Genomic DNA, 18,835 nt, shown 5'->3' with positions numbered 1-18,835 from the left:
TTTACGTTGGGCAAGAACACATTATCTTCGGATCGTTTTTAAGTTCGGTCTTTTAACAAAATAGTGAGTTGTGAATAACGGTCTCTTGATGTCGTTACACTGTTGCACCTCATCAGTAAACTCGTATTGCATTGGGACCTGTGTATCGTGATCTGTATGGTGCTTTTAGTGCATGATGTGAAAGGCATGCTTGCTGTGCCACCTAGCCTCCCTTTCCCAGCGAACACTGCATTCCATACGGTAGATATTGAAGATTAATTTGGGAAAGCAATGCTGTGTGTCCGCTGTCAGAAAGGGCCATTAAGTACCTAATTTGCTTTCCAGTGTTTCTGATTTTCTTGAGTTTTGTTTTTCTCTCCCCCCTCCCCTCCACTGCCAAGCTGGCATGCATTTTTCTTCTTTATCACAATGGGGTGACGCATTGAATACAATGAGCTTTTACAGGGCTCTGGATGGTGAACAGGCTATTAAAGGAGCGCAGATGATTTTGATACGTTTTTTTTAACAAGCGCTCTTGTAGTACATCCGAGGGTCGTGAATGATTGACTCAAACGCGGCCACTCAGCACTCATACTGTGGTGTTCTGCTAACACTGCTAGCAAGCTGGAATACACAATACCACTCGCAGTTAAGGGGTACCGGATCAGATATTTCGATAGACTGATTGTGGTTGTCCATTTATACAAAATGTTAACTTTGCAGAATCTCATGCTGTATAGCATGGTAAAAGCACAGCAAAGTGTAGTGAAAGCATGGCAAAGCCAGGGACGAGAGTAGAGAGCATGTTTATAAAGAGTGGAAATGCATTTTGCAAACAGTTGGCAATAATGGGCAGCCCTGTGGAGTAGTGGTTAGGGCTCTGAACTCTTGACCGGAGGGTCGTGGGTTCAATCCCCGGTGGAGGACACTGCTGCTGTACCCTTGAGCAAGGTACTTTACCTAGATTGCGCCAGTAAAAACCCAACTGTATAAATGGGTAATTGTATGTAAAAATAATGTGATTTCTTGTAACAATTGTAAGTCGCCCTGGATAAGGGCGTCGGCTAAGAAATAAATAATAATAATAGTAAAATATATGTAACATCTATTTCAATAGAATTGACCATATATAATGCACCACAAATTAAATATTCCTTTTACTAATGGACTTCTATTACCACCCCAAGTGTGACTGAGAAGTATGAGGTGAGATTTGAATTGCACCCCCAACCCCCCACCCAATTAAACACACACACATGCCCTTCCCCCTCTGTTCCCACCCTCAGTTGTGCATTAAGGATCAGCCTCCTTCCATTGGAAAGCAGCAGGGCCAGAAGGTGAAAGTCACATGTTAAAATATTGTTTTTGTTTCATGAGTCACTATCCTAAAAATAAAACACAAAAAAGAAAAAACAAAAACTTGAAAAGTCTGCAGTAATTGCTTAATAGAAACCAGAGGAGAGTTTTTAATAATAACTTCACACCAGCAGGTGTCTCGCTAATGATTCTTTCCTGATTTATAGACGGCTTCAGTTTTTATTTTTGTCAACGCTGTATTTGAATTCCTGATTTTTAAATGCGCCAGTCTTTACACAAGGGTGTAAATTAAGCCTCATGGCATCGCAGTTGTTAAGCATTCACAGTGACACAGTGATACAATATGGTCCCAGCCATGCAAAGCATTTGCTAGAGCCTGCTCGTTGACTGCAGCAGAAAGATCTTTAAGCGGGCTGACCTGTGCAAGAGTCAGATGTTTGATTGTTGTAACCTGTGAGCGCACAGCACAATTTACCCTTTACCCTTTTTAAGATGTTTGCAAACATACTGAATGGTTCTTGTTGGAATTGATCAGCCCAATTGTCTTTTAAATCAGGAAGCACCAGCACCACCTAGTGTGCAGCGAGTGTATTGCCAGCAATGTGAAAGGACACTTGATCCAAAGTGAGGGATCACTGGATGGCGCTGTCGCTTACTTCTGTAAAGGCACTTCATCTCATCTAGCCTGTGTTACACATGCCTATGCCTATGGAAACTAGAACTGAGACAATTTGTTTTGTATTGTCAACCCTTATGATGTATGCAGACATGGTAAAAATGTTTAAAAAAAAAAGCAAGCAAGAAAAGTAATCTTCTTACTCTTTAATTACCTGAACGATAGCTGCATTTTGATTGAATAATAGACTACCCCCCCCTCCCTAGGACTGCTTTTTCTTCCCCTAACCCTGCACGCCCTAGTTTGATCTAGCCCATCTTTCCTCTGCAGCGACAGCAGCAGTGCTTTCTTTTAGCAGGTCTGGGTCTTCTAGGCATTTAGTGGTGCATCCAGACTCTCATTTAAGAGGTTTTCGGGTCAAAGGCTAAGTGAGCATTCGGATTATGAGCCTGGGCCCCAGTGAATATGCAATCAATACACTGGGTCTTTCTGGCAGCAGTCTGTGCTCGGAGAATGTGGGTTAAAAGTACAGGGAAGAGATATCACAACAACACTTAAACAGACATCACTGGGGAGATCCTTCACACGAAATGCATTCCGTTCGGTACTGACCCTGGAAGCACAGCCTGCTCTCACAGAGATGAGCAAGCAAAGAGAGTAGCAGTGATATTCATCTGTTTATTTATTTATTTATATCAAAGTAAATCACAGTGTTTTACAGTCCTGCTAATACAACTAGTACTGCAAAAACATTCAATTGCTATATAGTAAAATATGAAACTGTAGGGTTTTGACAATGCAATATATATATATATAGCACTGTCTTGTCAATTTTCTGCAGTGCTGCAAAAACACTACAGTATTATACAGTACTGCAAATAAACACCACAGTATTGTGTAATATGGACCTGTAGGATTTCTGGCAATGCAATAGTTTAAAGACGGTGAATCTTCATTTATTGACATGAAGCTTGTCAGAAAGCCCTACTCATTTTCTGTAATGCTTGTGCACAATTCAAATACAGTAGTATTAATACAGTGTGATAAAAGAACCCCCCAGTGTTTTCCCAGTAGTTGTTTCCTGCAGCCTGCCAGGACGCTGCCTGTGTGCAGATTGCACAGAGCTCGGGTTACTGGCATTTTCTGCAACACAGATATTTGATTTAATCACCTCTCATATTTCAGGGTTATGAATCAAAGCTGGGAATCACTGTCAGTTTCCATTATCAGCCCTTTGTATTACTTTCTCTGGCCAGGGCTGGATGTACATCACAGAGGATGGTCAGTTTCTCATACCAAAGTAGAATCATTACAGTCCATGGTGGTTTTTTTGGTCACAAGGCCATAAATAATGATTTCCAAAATGCATTGCTTTCCAGTGCACACAAAAGACAGCGCTCTGAGGTTTGCATAAACTCTATGCAGTTTGCAGAGAGTTAATCCTAGTCATCGTGTGCCCGTCAGGCTGCATGAACAGTAGATACTGTACATCTGTGGAAGTGACCACGGAACCACGCAGCTGGCATTGAAACCCATGTCCAGTGCCGAGTCCAGCCACTGAGCTGCTCTTCCTGACCTTGAATGTTCCAGCAGTCCGGTATCAAGCCAGGTCCTTCGGAAAGCTGTTGTCTCTCCTGGGTTCTGTTCCATCAGAAACTGCTGGCACCCTTGTGGGACTGCTGGCTTAAGGAGTAATACAGAAAACTGATGGGAATCTCAGCCCATCTGCCAGACGCAGCCGTCCTCAGCTTGTCAGTGGCAGATGACATTGGAGCAACTTCTTGCAAAACTTTGGCTCGCTTTCCCCCTGATGGGCGGAGCCAGAGCCTATGGAATAAAAAAAAAAAAAAAAAAAATCATAACAGACACTTTATATCATCTCCTTATCCTGCTATTGAATGTCCTCTTTAATATCAGATCATGTGTGCTTTATTTCATTTTAGCATACTTACCAGGCTTACTAAATAATATCCTTTTTCATCCATGGGGGGTGGCTTCTAAAAATTCTCCTGAAAAGCTGAAAAACTCTCAACACTGCAGTAGGGCCCAGAAACCAGACTTGAAAAATAACTAATGATTTCAGTTCTTAATAACTTTGCACAGTTAAACCGCTATGTGAGTGGCTACAGAGATGCACATAATCATTAGTTACTGTATTCAGACCCTGTCAACACAGAGGCAGTGCAGCTCAAGGTCTTTAGGGGCTGGGTTTCCCACTAGAGCGTTGCCCTCTCTGGCGGTAACAATGATCCACAGGGAATAGAAGAACTTGGATTAAATACACTTAACTCCAGTTCTTTGCTTTCGTACTGGCAATTAGTACAAGATCATCTAGGGAGGCATTAGTTGACTATTACAGTTTAATTAACTGGGATGAGGATGAATGGAGGGACGGGTCACTCAGCTCTTTCCCTTTCAGCTTGCAGTTTTAACTTGCAGCGTTACCCGTGTGTGAGCAGAGATGTGATGAAAATAACCGCTTCCCCCAAACACTGAACATCCCTTAACATTCAGGATACCGTAATAACTAGCACTGTAGCGTAACCCATAGCAGACCACATGCTACCAGCAGTAGCAACACCACGGATTTGAAACGGATCAGTGCAGTGCAGTGTGCCAGGAACCGTCACACGCTGCTACCCATGTGCAGTGTTTTCAATGGAACTCGCAATGGTTGCCTCTGCAATTGTTGAGTGAAACACAGGGAGTGTCAGTCTGTCATACTAAGTGCTCAGCTCTCCCATTAACAAGCCAGTTGCGAGCCCAAGCGGTAACCTGCCGGTGTGTAATTGCTGTCCGCTGCCAGGCCATATGAACTGGCAGAGGGCCGGGCTGCGCGTTGGCTAACTGGGTTAACTCTCAGCCGATGAGTCGGCAGAGAAGGATCCTTGCTAGATTGAACTCCTTAGCCTTAGCCCGCCCATCATCATCTTAAACTGGTTGTTTTCGCCCATGATGCGGCAGTACAAGCCCAGTGTGCCTCCACACCAAGGAAGGAGTAGCTCCCTTCGCTTAAACAGCGGAGAAGCTGTTTTCTGAGCACTGGAAAGCAATGCATACAGCAAACAAAGGGCGGGACTGCAACTGAAGCTGCAGATAAAGAGCTGTGGGGCAGCGAGGCACATTCGCTAAGCAGATGAAGCCGTCGTTCTGTGCTGTGTGTTAATGTCGAGTGTTAGGTTAGTGTTACCACCTGTGCAAATCTTCTCTGTCATTAATCCATGCTAGGGAGTGAGCTCTTTATGCAATCGACTTCACCTCTCTTCACCTTGCAACGAATGCTGTTCAAATGACCAGTGATGTCATTTCTTCTGGGACCTGCATTGACCTTTTCTGATCGTACGCTCTCATCATTAGTTTAATTCAGCTGGAGCGCAGCAGACCCTGTGTACTCAAACAAACAAAAAAAAAAAGACGCTTTTTCAGTGTGGTGGTGTGCAGCCAGACAGATTCTTTATAAAAACAGTAGCCTGTAGTCATACATTTTTATTTTATTTTACTAAGTTTATTTTTAGCATTACAACATATTCATCTGTTGAGTATTTTTTATAGCTATCCCATTGAAAAAAGAAAACAAATAGAAATGAAAAGCATCATTTTAGCCATAATTTTTTTTTAAAGAAACTGCAGAGCAGCTTGACAGCTCTAGCAGGAGAGACGAGTCCCTGTCCTGTTGTTGTTGTTGTTGTTGTTGTTGTTGTCAGCTGCTGTGTGTGTGTGTGTGTGTGTTTGTGTGATGGTTTGGGCCGGATTTCCTCGCTTGGATGGAGGCTCGACAGGGCCTGCTCAGGCTGTCTCTCGCAGGAAGGCCGACAGGTAACCCGGGCCTCACATCCGTGTCCACACAAGGATCCCAGGATGCCTTGCGGTTCCCTTCCCCCGGAGCCTGATGATTTAACTGTTATCTTGTGTCATTTTACTGGACAGTACAGTTTTAGCTTACAGGAGTATTCTGAGATCCAGGACAGTAAGATGAACAAACAACCAATATAAAAGAATACCATAACAAAAGCGTAATACAGTACAGCTGACGCAGGCATTTCGAAGTGATGTTAAAGCGCTTTGTGATGGTGGTCCTTATGAAAGGCGCTATATAAAATACATATTGAATGATTAAGTGGGGTGGAAGTCAATGCTACATTTCCTTGATATTAAGCAGAGTGCGACATGGACCAAAAGGATGTTATCAGGAGCCTGTTTCCATCGACTCCCATTATATTGTGGTCGGTACATTGCAATTTGATGATAAGTGATTATCAACTGGAGTGATTAAATAGCGGGTTTGACTGTATTTGCATATCCTTTTACCATTTTAAAAAGGCTTCACAGCACAATAAAAGAGGGACCAGTTTCAATGTTACTAAAGCTACAGAAGGTTAGCTACTGTTAGTGCTCCTTTCCATGGTGTTTAGCTTCATGCAGCATGCCTCTGTGTTACTGTAGCAGAGTAACAAAGAGAATCCGGAACCATTATTTAAACAGTAAGTGACAGCTCATTAAAATACCTGCCCTTTTAAGAATGAGTTGTGTGTGTTTTTTTTTTTTTTTCAGAGTTTTGGTTTCACAAATGTGTTTTTCTGTTGGATGCTCGCTTTGACAGACAGATTGAGAGAGAGAGGTTGAGAGAGAGAGAAGTGTTATACATGTTAAGTAAATAACCACACACAGCCTGTGCTCTGAGTTTTGTTTTAATGAGATCTGGGGTTGAGCCGGGAAGCCAATGGATTTTGTTAATAGGAAACACAAAGAGCAATTACTCGTCTTCTACTTGTGCTGTTTTTTTTTTAAATTCTCATCTTTTTGTAAGCACTGCAGCGATCATAACCATCTCCCTGGTATCATAAGCGTTACAGGCATTATGTTTGTAATAGTTTGTAATAGGGGATGTGCAGCCAGGGTCCATTTTCAATTAGCTTTATATACAAAAAGAGGCTGGAAGATATATTATCCTGGGGATAATTCAAGACTCCCACTGTGTAGCTGTTTGAGCCAATGGTCCAGGTTTTCCTGTGAGCCTGTATTGTTAGTTGCCCGTGCAAAAGATGTTGTAACTGAGCTCAAACTCAAGGCAATGGGGGTCTTGAATTCGACTCATATTTGTTTAGCTTTGATTAAGGCGTTGCTGATGATGTGCCACTTCAGTTACAAACACATACTGCTTCTCGTTCAGTCATGCTTGTTGCATGAATTTATATTTCAGTTTTGCTTTGTGTTAATTTTTTTTTTAACTAAAAAGAAAAATCAATAGATTGGGACACTGTTGTGTGCATTGTGACATGATGTATATTTTGAAGTGGGATTCATTATTATTATTATTATATGGTACTTTTTTGCAAAAAAAACCCTAACTGAGTTAAACATTAATACATTTATTTAAATGTATGCATATTGGATATGTTGAGATTTGTTGATTTATTAATGATTAGTAACCGTCTTTTCCGATTCAGTCAGGACAGGGGGACCTGCATTATTCATGTAATAGTCGTGAATGATTTACCCCAGGAAATTAACCAGGGCAATAACAAAAGGGATCTGCATTCCTCGATTGCAATGAACACTGATGCATTGAACCCCCACAGGTCAACAAGGAGGGCAAGTCAGTCCCATCTGTCACTAAAAGCCCTGCGTGCCTCCACACCAGTGAATGACTAGCTCCCTTCGCATGATTCAAACTGCAGCAATCCTAGAGAGAGGAATGGGCTGGGTTAGTCTGCAGAAATATACATCCAGGAATATACTGGAAAGAGATCGAAGCCACTCAGTGTGCAGTCTGGAAAGGCTTGTTTATATAATGAAACGCCACATCAATAATACAGCATAGTGTAGTTCAAACGTATTCATTTTAATACCTGAGACTACACTTACTTACTCCCTGTACTGTGCAAAGAGGAGCCTAAATGAAAGATCTCCCTGAAAGATGTGCCTCCTCTTTGCCAATGCTTTCCAGGTGTTGGCGTGTCTGAATTGAATCTGGCAGGAGTCAGTGGTGCTGTGAAAGACAGGCAGGTTTTGCTCGATTCTAATATAAGAGTGCATGTAGATTTAATTAAATCGGATTACAAAGAAAAACTGTGGCAGGTAGGATTTGCCAGTAGTCACGATAAAAAACCCCGACGTGCCTCCATTTTAAATGCATTAATATTAAAAAGGGTGCTTGATTAATATTTTAGCTGTTGAATTAACTTCAGTGATTCAGTCCTGGAGGTGTGATTCACTGGAGCTTCTGTGTGAAATGTGTGCATCCGCACTTTGCTGATGTCAACGGTGAAAGAAACGTCTGCCTCCAAGCCAGACAGGGAGTGCTGGACGATTCTTTTCTGCATGAGAAAAGGGAGTTCAGAAAGGCAGACAACATGCCCACTGCAGTCCTGCTATTAACTGTATGGATATCTAGAAGTTTACAGATGGTCCCGAAACAGAAGCATAAGACCAGGCTGTAGTGGTTGGTCGTTTTGGATTTTGTCCCCCTCCAAAAATCACACTACAGACGAACAGCCTGCAGGAACAGAGTTTATACTCTGTGCTGGTAGATAACGTTTTATTACATGACCATCTTTTTAATGATGGATTGATAGAGTGATGGACAGATAGGCTGATGGACGGAGAGCTGCCTCGCTAGTTATTTTAATAACTGTTAAATGAACCCACTGGCCTTCTACTGTAAAAAACAGTTTCCCAAGCTGACTTGTGAAAAATTCAATTACCCACTTTCACGTCCGTTCGTATCAGTAATGAGTGCTTATCATTCAATTTCAGAGGTGTGAGATTAGCAGAAAGTGCTGCAGCATTGTGTTTATTTATTTATTTTTGGCCACACAATTTTGTTAAAGCTTGTGGTTCCCTATTCTTAAATTGAAACAGTTTGAGTCCGATCTCCTGAGCTTTTACCCAGTGGGGTAGACGGTATACCAGTACAGCTCACGGTCGATATTTAGCAAACAGACTGGTTTACTACACTGTTCCATCGCTTAGCCTCCTGTGCTCTCGGCTCCAGCAGATGAGAGTCAGACGCAGAAGCAGCAGCTGGTGGTATAAACTAGTGCAGCGGGATCGTTCTGCTGCGCCGCGGAGCCGCGGTGATTTATTGAACAGTCGCTCTGCGTTGGCAGACTGTGCCCTTAGAAAGCAGTCTGACGTTATCCCCGGTGTCCGCGCACAGCAAAGAGACCTTTACTGGGCCAATTAGCTGGATCTGCAGGAAAAGGCTACAGCTCTGACTGGTCACTGAGTGTGCTGGGCTGGGGGGAGGAGGCAGTGAGGGCACCACCCACTCCTTTTAGGCTTACAACATACCCCCCCCCCCCCAGATGAGTACAGGGCGTCGAGGGAGACCAGGACCTGCTAGAGGAAGTCATTGCAATAAGACAGCGGGGACTGTGAGATGAACGCACTGTTTAATCAACGGCACAAAAAAGAGCATCATGACGTTTTTTTTTTTTTTTTACACTCCTGCAAAGCAAAGTCTGAAGAGAATCGAGCCTTTTAATCATTTGTCAGGCTGAATATATTGTTTATGAATATTTAATAAGGGCTTGAATTATGTACAGTACCGGTATGTATGAAATCTACTGTGCATAGCAGTGGCACTGTACACATGAAAGTAATTAAGAAAAGCAGCACTAGGACACACACAACAGTATGTTGAGCAGGTAACTGCACCTGTAATAAATACCCTTTAGTTTAACAGTAATACTGTCTGACTTACTGTACAGTTAAACTGAGCGATAACCTTGAAGTGTATAATTATTATTGTTCGTGCTGCTTCTTTTGATTACTCTCATGTGTACAGTGCCACTGCAATGCACAGTCGATTCAGAGTGTTTCATATATAATTAAATATGCATAAACAATACACTCTGCCTGTTGTTGTTCTTGTCATTTAATTTGGATTGAGTTAACCTTGATGAAACTGAACTAGCAGTACATTTATTATTTAATGAAGGGAGACCCGGTGCATGTTGTACCTATGTGCACATGCGTGAGGTTTTGTTACACAGCATACAGGATGTTTCAGTTCAGTGATACGACATGACATTCCAGTCCGGCCGCCTGAATAAGAGCCTGACAAATAGCCTGACGGGGATCATAGATGACTGATGGCTGATAGCATCAGCGTTCATATATTGGAGCCGGCAGTGATGAAATATCGTGCCTCTGATAATGCGTCTTAAGGGGGATATTAAAAGGCAGTCTTGTCCTGCGCTGACACATTAATCTCTGCAAGCGAAACAACATCCAGAATCATCGGCACGTGGCTTCCAAAGCAGCTCACCCCTTCACTGTAGCCCGAGCGCCCGTCTGTGACCAATGGCTGGGCTGAATGGTTGCCATGTGGGGGATAATGGTGACTGATTGCATCTTATTAAATGCTAAAGAGATACAGCGTAATAAAGTGGTTTGGTTCTTCGTTCCACTTTGTAACACAGAACAGCTGTCGTACTGAGCTGGATTGAATTAGAATGCTAGCACTAGACTGTTCCCATGAAAGAACTGTGGAAATGACAGCAAACACTAGCACCGGGCTGTGCTGCTGGTCTTCAGCTGGCCATACTGGCTCAAGAAGCTGCTTCCAGCACAGACTCCTAGATGAATGGGATTGCTGTAGACCTGCACAGAAGTTTGTGTGCATCTGCTGGCTATCTGGTAAGAAACCAGTACCTGTTCCGAATCCCAGCTCTTAGTGGTCACCGGCTCTACGAGAGTGATGCTCTGGCCAGGTGACACAGCAGGATTCACAGTCACAAGCACCATCAAATAACAGACTACCGAACTAGTTAAATAAATAAACGCGCCACGTTGATGATACGCAAGAAACGCCTCGGCAATGCCCTGTAAATTCATTATTCAACATTATAACGTGTGTAACTGATGCAGCTGCTTTTAAAATCATTAGAAATAATTGGTTTCTTCTGAGGAATGGCACAATAAACATAACGCTTTTCTCGTTGAGTGGTTTTGAATACTGCACCACCTGTTATGTAGTCAGGGGAAGGTACAGTGATCCGCACGGTTTACTGCATTCTTACAGTGAGTGCATCCTGTTAACACGCTTCCATCCATATGAAGGGCTCTTTATAATACCTGTCACGAGCCGCTTGTGTGTGAGCTGCTATGTTGCGAAGCACATCATGAAAAAGCAATGTATAGTGTCCATACATGTAACCAGTTCACATGATCTGGGTTGTCTTGTAATCGCATGTATCACATGTTGGAGCTTTAGCCTGACAGGCCAGTTCTCCCACCTTTGACCCTCTGCAGAAGGCCCACAGGTGCCACATACTCATACAGATGCATATTTCAGCTGAGAACTCACAAATTCTGAGTTCCGGGAAAAGAACAATGCGAATGAATTCTAGAATCGCCAATTAAACTTAAGTGTGGGTCAGTGGGGTGGGGGAGAACTCAAACCTGAAACGTCCTGGAAGCCAATCTCCAACTGGCTATTAAAAGGGTTATAAAAAGGAAACTCTATGTTCAATGCTGGAATACGCCTCCTCTGAGAGCCCAGTGACCTGTAACTAACTATAACAGCGCTTAAGGGTATTTGACCAAATAATACTTGGAGGGCTGCACTCTGGGTAAACAGCTTGATATACACAATTAGGCTCACTCAACAGAAGCTGCTAAGCAGATTGAGTTTTTTGGCCCCAGTTATAAAATAGCCACAGATGTTTTTTTTACGTGGCAATTTTCATTTAACCTTCTTAAAGGGTGGAGCTGGAGCTGGAGCTGGATATTTCCTATGGTAACAGGAGAGATGGAGAGATACTCATGCATGTATCGCAAGGGCTCATCCTGATTTATATACAGTACCGGTGCATTCATTTAATTGAATTGCTATACATATTTTTTCTCTTGTTTTTTATTACAATCAAAGAAGCAACCAGTGCGTACAGTTTCTCCCAATACAGTTTTCAATGCCTAAAACCCCAAATATACTGTACGCAAGAAAGCTGCTAACTTTGCTGAGCCGTGGCGTTACTCCGTCGCACAGAGGGCTGTGTAGATTGCAGCAATCTCCAGCTACTTTTAAGCTTGCCTGGTGGGGGCTGCATTCACAGTGACACATTTTGCAAGGCACCCTCTTTAGATGACTAAGCCTGTTAAAATTATTATTTGCTTATTTAGCAGACGCCTTTATCCAAGGCGACTTACAGAGACTAGGGTGTGTGAACTATGCATCAGCTGCAGAGTCACTTACAACTACGTCTCACCCGAAAGACGGAGCACAAGGAGGTTAAGTGACTTGCTCAGGGTTGCACAATGAGTCTGTGGCTGAGGTGGGATTTGAACCGGGGACCTCGTGGTTACAAGCCCTTTTCTTTAACCACTGGACCACAACAGCTTGGTTCATTTGCCTTGAACGTCCTCTGATGTGCAGGGTCCTACAGATTGGAGGAACACTGTTCTGCTTGTTTAGCGTTTTGCTAAAGCAACCGCTGTATAAAAAAGGGCAGCGCTGTATTGCTGCACAAGCTTTGAACATGGCCCTGTATGACTTTGCACTTTTGCTGAAAGGACTGCAAGTCTAAGATACGAGATAAAACAGGGCACGTTCGCTTGACTGGATCAGTAACAGCGGTCACCGCAAATGTTCTGACATTCCTCTGTGATTGATCCTGAAACCACGGCAGAGCCAGGGACTTCTCGAGAGGGATGCTTTATGGAGGGCTGCTAGCTGAAAGCTTGAGTAACAATTTTGCCGGCTGTGCATGCATTACATCCTTTTTGTGGTCAGGGACCACTGAAATGTACAAGCGTGCCTAATTGGTGCAAATCCATTCTCAAGAAGAAGAAAAAGAAGTAGGGTTTCCTAAACGGTTTTTAGAGATGCGCTGCAAACAATAAACCAGCAAACCAGCCCCACTTCATGATTGCATTTGCTCATTACTGGAGCTGTTATTGCATTTCGGTGGTCTTAAAGTGATTACCCTCATCCCTGCAGGGAGCAGAAAATGCATCAGAGATAACATGCGCAAGACATTGAAATTTAAGATGACAAGAAGAGAGAGAAGTGCTTGCAGGCTTTAACTGCCTAGAAGAAAGGGGGGGGGGGGGGGGGGGGTAGGGTTAGTTGTTGATGCATTTTATACCACAACATCCTTCAGCCATTCATGGTGTAATGCATGTTTTAAACTCCAGCACTTTTCCGAACAACAAAAACAGAAAAAGTAATTCAACTATATGGAACGTTATACTAGAATAACTAGAAAGGGATAGATTCTCAAAGCTGGCACCATTTCTGAAAGGGAAAAATGCACCCAAAACAGTTGCCAAACCAGAAATGTAATTCCCGGGTTTGTAAGGAGCCGGAACTTGATTGTTGTTGGTTTTTTCAGAAAATAAATGTTGACAATTTGGAGCTAATAGCTTTGAGATCGTTTTCTTTGAGCTTGATGTACAATAAAACTGTAACCTCTTTGCAGTCATTGTTCACGAGCACAGCCCTGTGCAGACTGAACGCTCCCGCTGGTATGACAGATCCTCTCAGCCGAAGAAGCCGGATCCTCCTCCCCCACCGTTCTGCCAGGCAGCCAGGGAGAGAGGAGCCTGTCTGGGGCAGCTGCTGAGCCCATCCAGTGTTGCATTATCGAGCTGGTATCGGCGCTTAAGACCAGGAAAGTGTTCCTGGAGTGGCTGAGACAGTGTTGAAATGCTAATGCGCAGAAGTAATCGGGCAGTGTGCAGCGGATCATTATAGCCTGTCTGCAGAAACCTGATCTGAGCAAATCTCTTCAGAGAGAGAGAGACCTGTTGTATTTGTGTCTGTCTTACGCATATCGCCGACTGCATTGCTGAATATTCTCATTAAAACCAGCTGAACTGTTGAAAAAAAAAAAAAAGTATTTCGCATGTTGCAAATACTCTACACAAAAATACTGTATGCAATATATTTTTTTATTGACGTTTCCTCCCTTCATACAGTTGCCTTGGCTTCTCTATATGATGCATAATATAACCTATATTACATTCCACATATATATCTATATTGACTACTTGAGGTGAGTTGCAACCGAGTGCTGCTATTGTGCACAAAAACTGATCTTCATATTGTGTGAAACAGCACCACCTTCTATTGTGAGATATGATTGCAGCCCCACTGCCTGGGGTGCAAACCCCACTGCATACTCCCTAAGACAAAGGACAACGTCTGATGTTATTATTGATAAGTTTACTTTAGTTCCCTATAAAGATAGCTACTGTATGCTTGTAATAGATGTTCAGCGGATATAACTCATGACGTGAGCCACAGCTTTAGAAAAGCCAGTGGCTAAAACTCAAGAACGTCATTCCTGAAAGTACCAATTGAATTTTTTTTTTTATTTTGCAGTATTTTGGCCACAATCGGGGCAGACTTTGATCTAAGGACCTTAAGAGCTGTCAGAGTGCTACGGCCGCTGAAACTCGTGTCAGGGATTCCAAGTAAGTACATGTGTGAGAGAGATGCTGAAACGGTATAACTATATATATGTGTAGGTATTCAGAATTTGGTTGGTTTCAGATTTGCTCACTCTCTCTGGCTCCATTATATTTCAGAAAAAAAAGACTAAATTATTCTTTGGGTTCCTGCTTCAGTAAGGGTTTTCACTTTGTGCTCGCAACACCTTCACATTTGATTGCATCCACTGCTTGGTATGGCCACCATCGTTCTCAAAGAGGACTTTGACCATTGTTGAGCTAAGATTAAAAACACCGCACAATGCATTGTGGTTAAGACGCTCGCTTGTGGTGTGCGGTGTTGTCGGTTCACGCCCAGGCTCCACCCCCCTGGTACACCGCTCTCTCCTGCTCTCTACCCCCCAGGTCTCCAGGTGGTCCTGAAGTCTATCATGAAGGCAATGGTGCCCCTGCTGCAGATCGGGATGCTGCTCTTCTTCGCTATCGTCATGTTCGCCATCATCGGCTTGGAGTTCTACATGGGCAAGTTCCACAAGACCTGCTTCAGCAACGAAACAGGTAGGCTCTTCGAAGCACTGCCTGACCAGCAATAGGAATCAGGACGCCCGGCTTTTAACACTCTTATCAGCGTTAAACTCTCATTGAAGAGGAGCCACCCTCATAAAAACTAGTAAAAGCATAGCACAGTGTAATAAAGCATGGGAAAGCATAGATAAGCACTGTAAAGCCCAGAGCGGTATGGCAAACTGGTAAATACATGACCATGAGGACAGGCTGGGACAAAAAAAAAAAATTCAGTGTCACGCTATATCACGAACGTTTGTGGTGACAAAGGTGTCTGTTTCAAATGTCAGGTTACTTATTGTATATTTTTTTAGAATGAAGGGTGTGTTTATACAGTAGGTATTCAATTATTGTTCTCCTTGTAAATTTTTGAAGCTCATCACTTTTCACATTTTAATTACCGCTATGCTAGCTTCAATACCTTTGTGATACACACATACAGTTTAACGACAAACAGCAAACACTGTAGCAATGTTTGGACAAACTCCAAAAGCAAAATCATCAACACAGTTCTTATTTATTTTTGCAGCGCATCCTAACTGTAAGTGCTATGTCCGCTGTGGTTCTGTATGTGACCAATTAAAAAGTGCATGTTTATCTGCAACGCTCTGTAAAGTTCTGCAGTTTGACAGCAGCTGGAGCTTGCTGTACTTGCAGGTTTAACAAACTGAGCGCTGAAGATTCATCGTGTCCACTAACACCAGGCTGAGGCCAGGACAAGCTTTTCCATTTTTGAATGCACACTGTGTTGTTGTTTTTGAAGTGTCTGCCTGATTCCCACCTGTGAAGCAGGGCCAGCATGCGGTATTTGGTCGCTGACACCGTGTCGGGTGGAAATCCTGGACTGGATCCAGAGTGCAAGGGATCAGGCTAGATTGTGGGTCTTTCTATTTGCACGGATTCAAGAACAGGCATTTAAAAGCTGAGATTTCTTACCTACAATAGTAGGAGGTAGTTGAAAAAAGTGTTGCACTGCCGTTGAGTTCCTGCAATGGCTTCTTATGCAGGGGTATGTCAAGTCCAGGTCTTTGTTCCAGCCATGTCCTTAATGGTCTTGATGCACCAGATCATGTCCTCACGCCTACTGAAATGCGGCAGAACTTCAGGACCAGAGTTCTAATGGAACATCATTAATGAGATCACACCGGTAGAGCTGATAGAATGTAATGCTCTTCTGCTTGTGAGGGAAATAAAGCTAGGGATGCTGAAACAGGTTAAAGGCTGTCAGCATGGGATCATATAGTTGCACAAGTTCGTTCTCGATGTTACAGTTAAACTGGTAAGTGTGCAGGATGGAGATCCATTTCCGTGACCGACGGAAATCAGCAGCCGTGACAGAACATTAAAGTCAACAGGAGGCTTGTGTTTGTCTGCATTTCCAGGATTGTAGCTGGAGCTGTCAGCTAGCTGAAGCCCTCTGTGCTGTAGTGCATAAAGACTGCCTGCAGCTGTTCTGGGAGTCGTCACATTTGCTGATCTAATATTTACCCCTCTAGATCCCGTTGAAGGAACGATGCAGAAGCTGGTGGCATTAAAATATTGAGCCTTGTTAATCCTGGGCTTGATCACAGTGTCCACTGCACTGCACTGTCATGAGATTCTTCAGTGCACTGGCAGGGGCTTCAGAGCCATATTTAATACATTTAGGAGTTGCAGTGTTGCGCCAGCGTGCAAGCTTCAGATGCAGTGGGATTACATAAGAGTGCACATGGTTAACATAGCTTTAGACTAATGTATTGTTGGCTTGTGATCGGAGCTATTGAGGTGCGATCAGAGTTCTAACCCTAACCTTAATCCTGACCCTAACTCCAACCTTAACTCTAATCCTGACCCTGATCCTGACCCTAACTCTAACCTTAACTCTAATCCTGACCCTGATCCTGACCCTAACTCTAACCTTAACTCTAATCCTGACCCTGATCCTCACTCTAACCCTAATCCTGACCCTGATCCTAACTCTAAACCTGATCCTAACTCTAACCCAATTTACAGCAGTGCTAATATTAATAGTCTGTATTTTTGTCTTTTCTGCTCTAGGGCAGTTTGCTTGTTTTATTTTCTTCATCTTGGATCGATTTAAAACAAAAAGGATGGATGCATATTAAAATAGATTGATTTATCTACATATCATTTAAATATATAAATCTATGAGGCTATATAGAGAGGGCCCAATCTACAGATAGAGACTTTTGCAGACAGAGAAATCTTGTGCCAAAGACCTAGAGAGATGGATGGATTACTGTAGATAGACAGAGAGTGTTGGGTCTATAAATAGAAGATAGAGAAACTGATAGAGTAAGAGAGGGAGTTATAGAAACAGAGGGATGTATAGCTAGCTAGGCATATCACTGTAGCTACGGTACACCTAGATGGAGCTCCAGGTTACAGGTAGACAGATCCCTGTTGATCCAGATGCCGGGCTGCTCTAACTGGCTCCTCGATCTTTTCCAGGTGAGCAGGTGGTAGATTACCCCTGCGGCACCGAGCTCCCTGCGAGGACCTGTCCCGTCGGCTCAGAGTGCAGGGAGTACTGGATCGGACCCAACTTCGGCATCACCAACTTCGACAACATCCTGTTCGCAGTGCTCACCGTCTTCCAGTGTATCACCATGGAGGGCTGGGTGGAGATCCTGTACAGTGTGAGTACACAGCCAGCACAGCCGGCACTGAGGGAGTGTGAAGGGGTGCGCGTCCGAGACCAGAGATGCTGTACTTAAGTGCTCACGTGCATTTAGTTACACTTTACAGCACATCACAACTAACCCCCACAGAATATGTGGCAAATTGGTCTTATTTGTATTCAATTATTAACACGCTGTTGGTCATGAAACAAAAATAGAAATGTGTTTTATTTTCCTAGCTTCAAGTTAATTGAACCGAGCCCTTCGTTTCTTACAGTTTTCCCTAAGAATTTACGAGCGAGTGTTTTGACGTTTTATGATAACAGGGGTGATGTTCGTCTTGGTGTAGATGAAGTTTGGGCACCTTAATGTGAAGAAAAGTGAGAAAGATCCTCACTCAAATCCATTACAGTGCTACCCTTTTATAGGCGTGAGTCCCAGTTAAGACACTGTGGTATTTGTGTGCTGCTCTTCAATGAGAATGTAGGTGCTAGTGGAATGGGATTGAGGGGTACATGACCATACTGCCTCCTAACTGTTTCCATCCGCAGTGTAAAGGGCTGCCTGGCTGCATGTGCATTCAAGCCTTAGTAAGCCCCATATGGAGCAATAGACAGCTGCACTGTACCTGTAAAAGGCTTCCTGGCGGGCTTGAGAGAGAAACGAAGAGGGGGAGCAGTAAACCGAAGCACACGAGAGAGTCAGATACGTGGATCCAATCTGATAAAAGAAACCCGAGACTGGAGCAAACCGAAATGAAGGCTTTCTTCCCACACCCCTCGTGCACTTTGAACAGCATTCAGTTACCTCCCCGTTCCTCCCGTTTACAGCCTCGCCCTGGAGAAGGTCACGCTCCCGGATGATGGGTATTTCTGCAGAGCGCTTCCGTGCAAGCAGGCGAAGGGGATTCTGCACTGTAGTGCTGTTAGAAACGTTGCCTGATTCACAGTGTCCCGGGCTTCAATCTGTTGCCAAAAGTGTTTCAAGAACACCCATATGTTAACCTGTCGAAGCCTGCTGCTGCATTATACAACACTCCAAACACTTTATCTTCCAGTGCGGAGCTCAGAATAGCGCTATTGACACCGCGCTGACAACATGACAATGCGATGTATGTACTGTAAAAGCCATTGCTCCAGCACACTGTTTTCATTCTACACCCGTGTCATTTGCATGTACAGTACTGGGCGTACGCGGTTTTGTTTCGAGATGAGCATTGTCTTTGTTAAAAGCTTGCACAGGCAAACAGTGCCTTTTTATTACCCTCCTGTGCTGCAGTGACACTGCCAGAGAGAGTTATTCTTTGAGAAGTCTTTTATTTTCAGTAATGGTTCAGTAA

The 18,835-nt window shown here is 43.5% G+C and overlaps 1 protein-coding gene across 1 annotated transcript in view; it reads left to right on the top strand.

Annotated features, from left to right (window-relative positions):
* The window catches only part of LOC117964688 (voltage-dependent N-type calcium channel subunit alpha-1B-like), a 110,933-nt gene that overhangs the window by 27,492 nt on the left and 64,606 nt on the right, over positions 1 to 18,835 (top strand). Inside the window, exons 6-8 of the mRNA XM_059005289.1 lie at positions 14,244 to 14,335; positions 14,717 to 14,869; positions 17,327 to 17,514. Coding sequence (XP_058861272.1) covers positions 14,244 to 14,335; positions 14,717 to 14,869; positions 17,327 to 17,514 — 433 coding nt within the window. The remainder of the gene's footprint in view (positions 1 to 14,243; positions 14,336 to 14,716; positions 14,870 to 17,326; positions 17,515 to 18,835) is intronic.

This window comes from Acipenser ruthenus, chromosome 31 (genome assembly GCF_902713425.1).
Source record: "Acipenser ruthenus chromosome 31, fAciRut3.2 maternal haplotype, whole genome shotgun sequence".
NCBI lineage: Eukaryota > Metazoa > Chordata > Actinopteri > Acipenseriformes > Acipenseridae > Acipenser > Acipenser ruthenus.
This window is presented reverse-complemented; position numbering and strand designations above follow the sequence as displayed.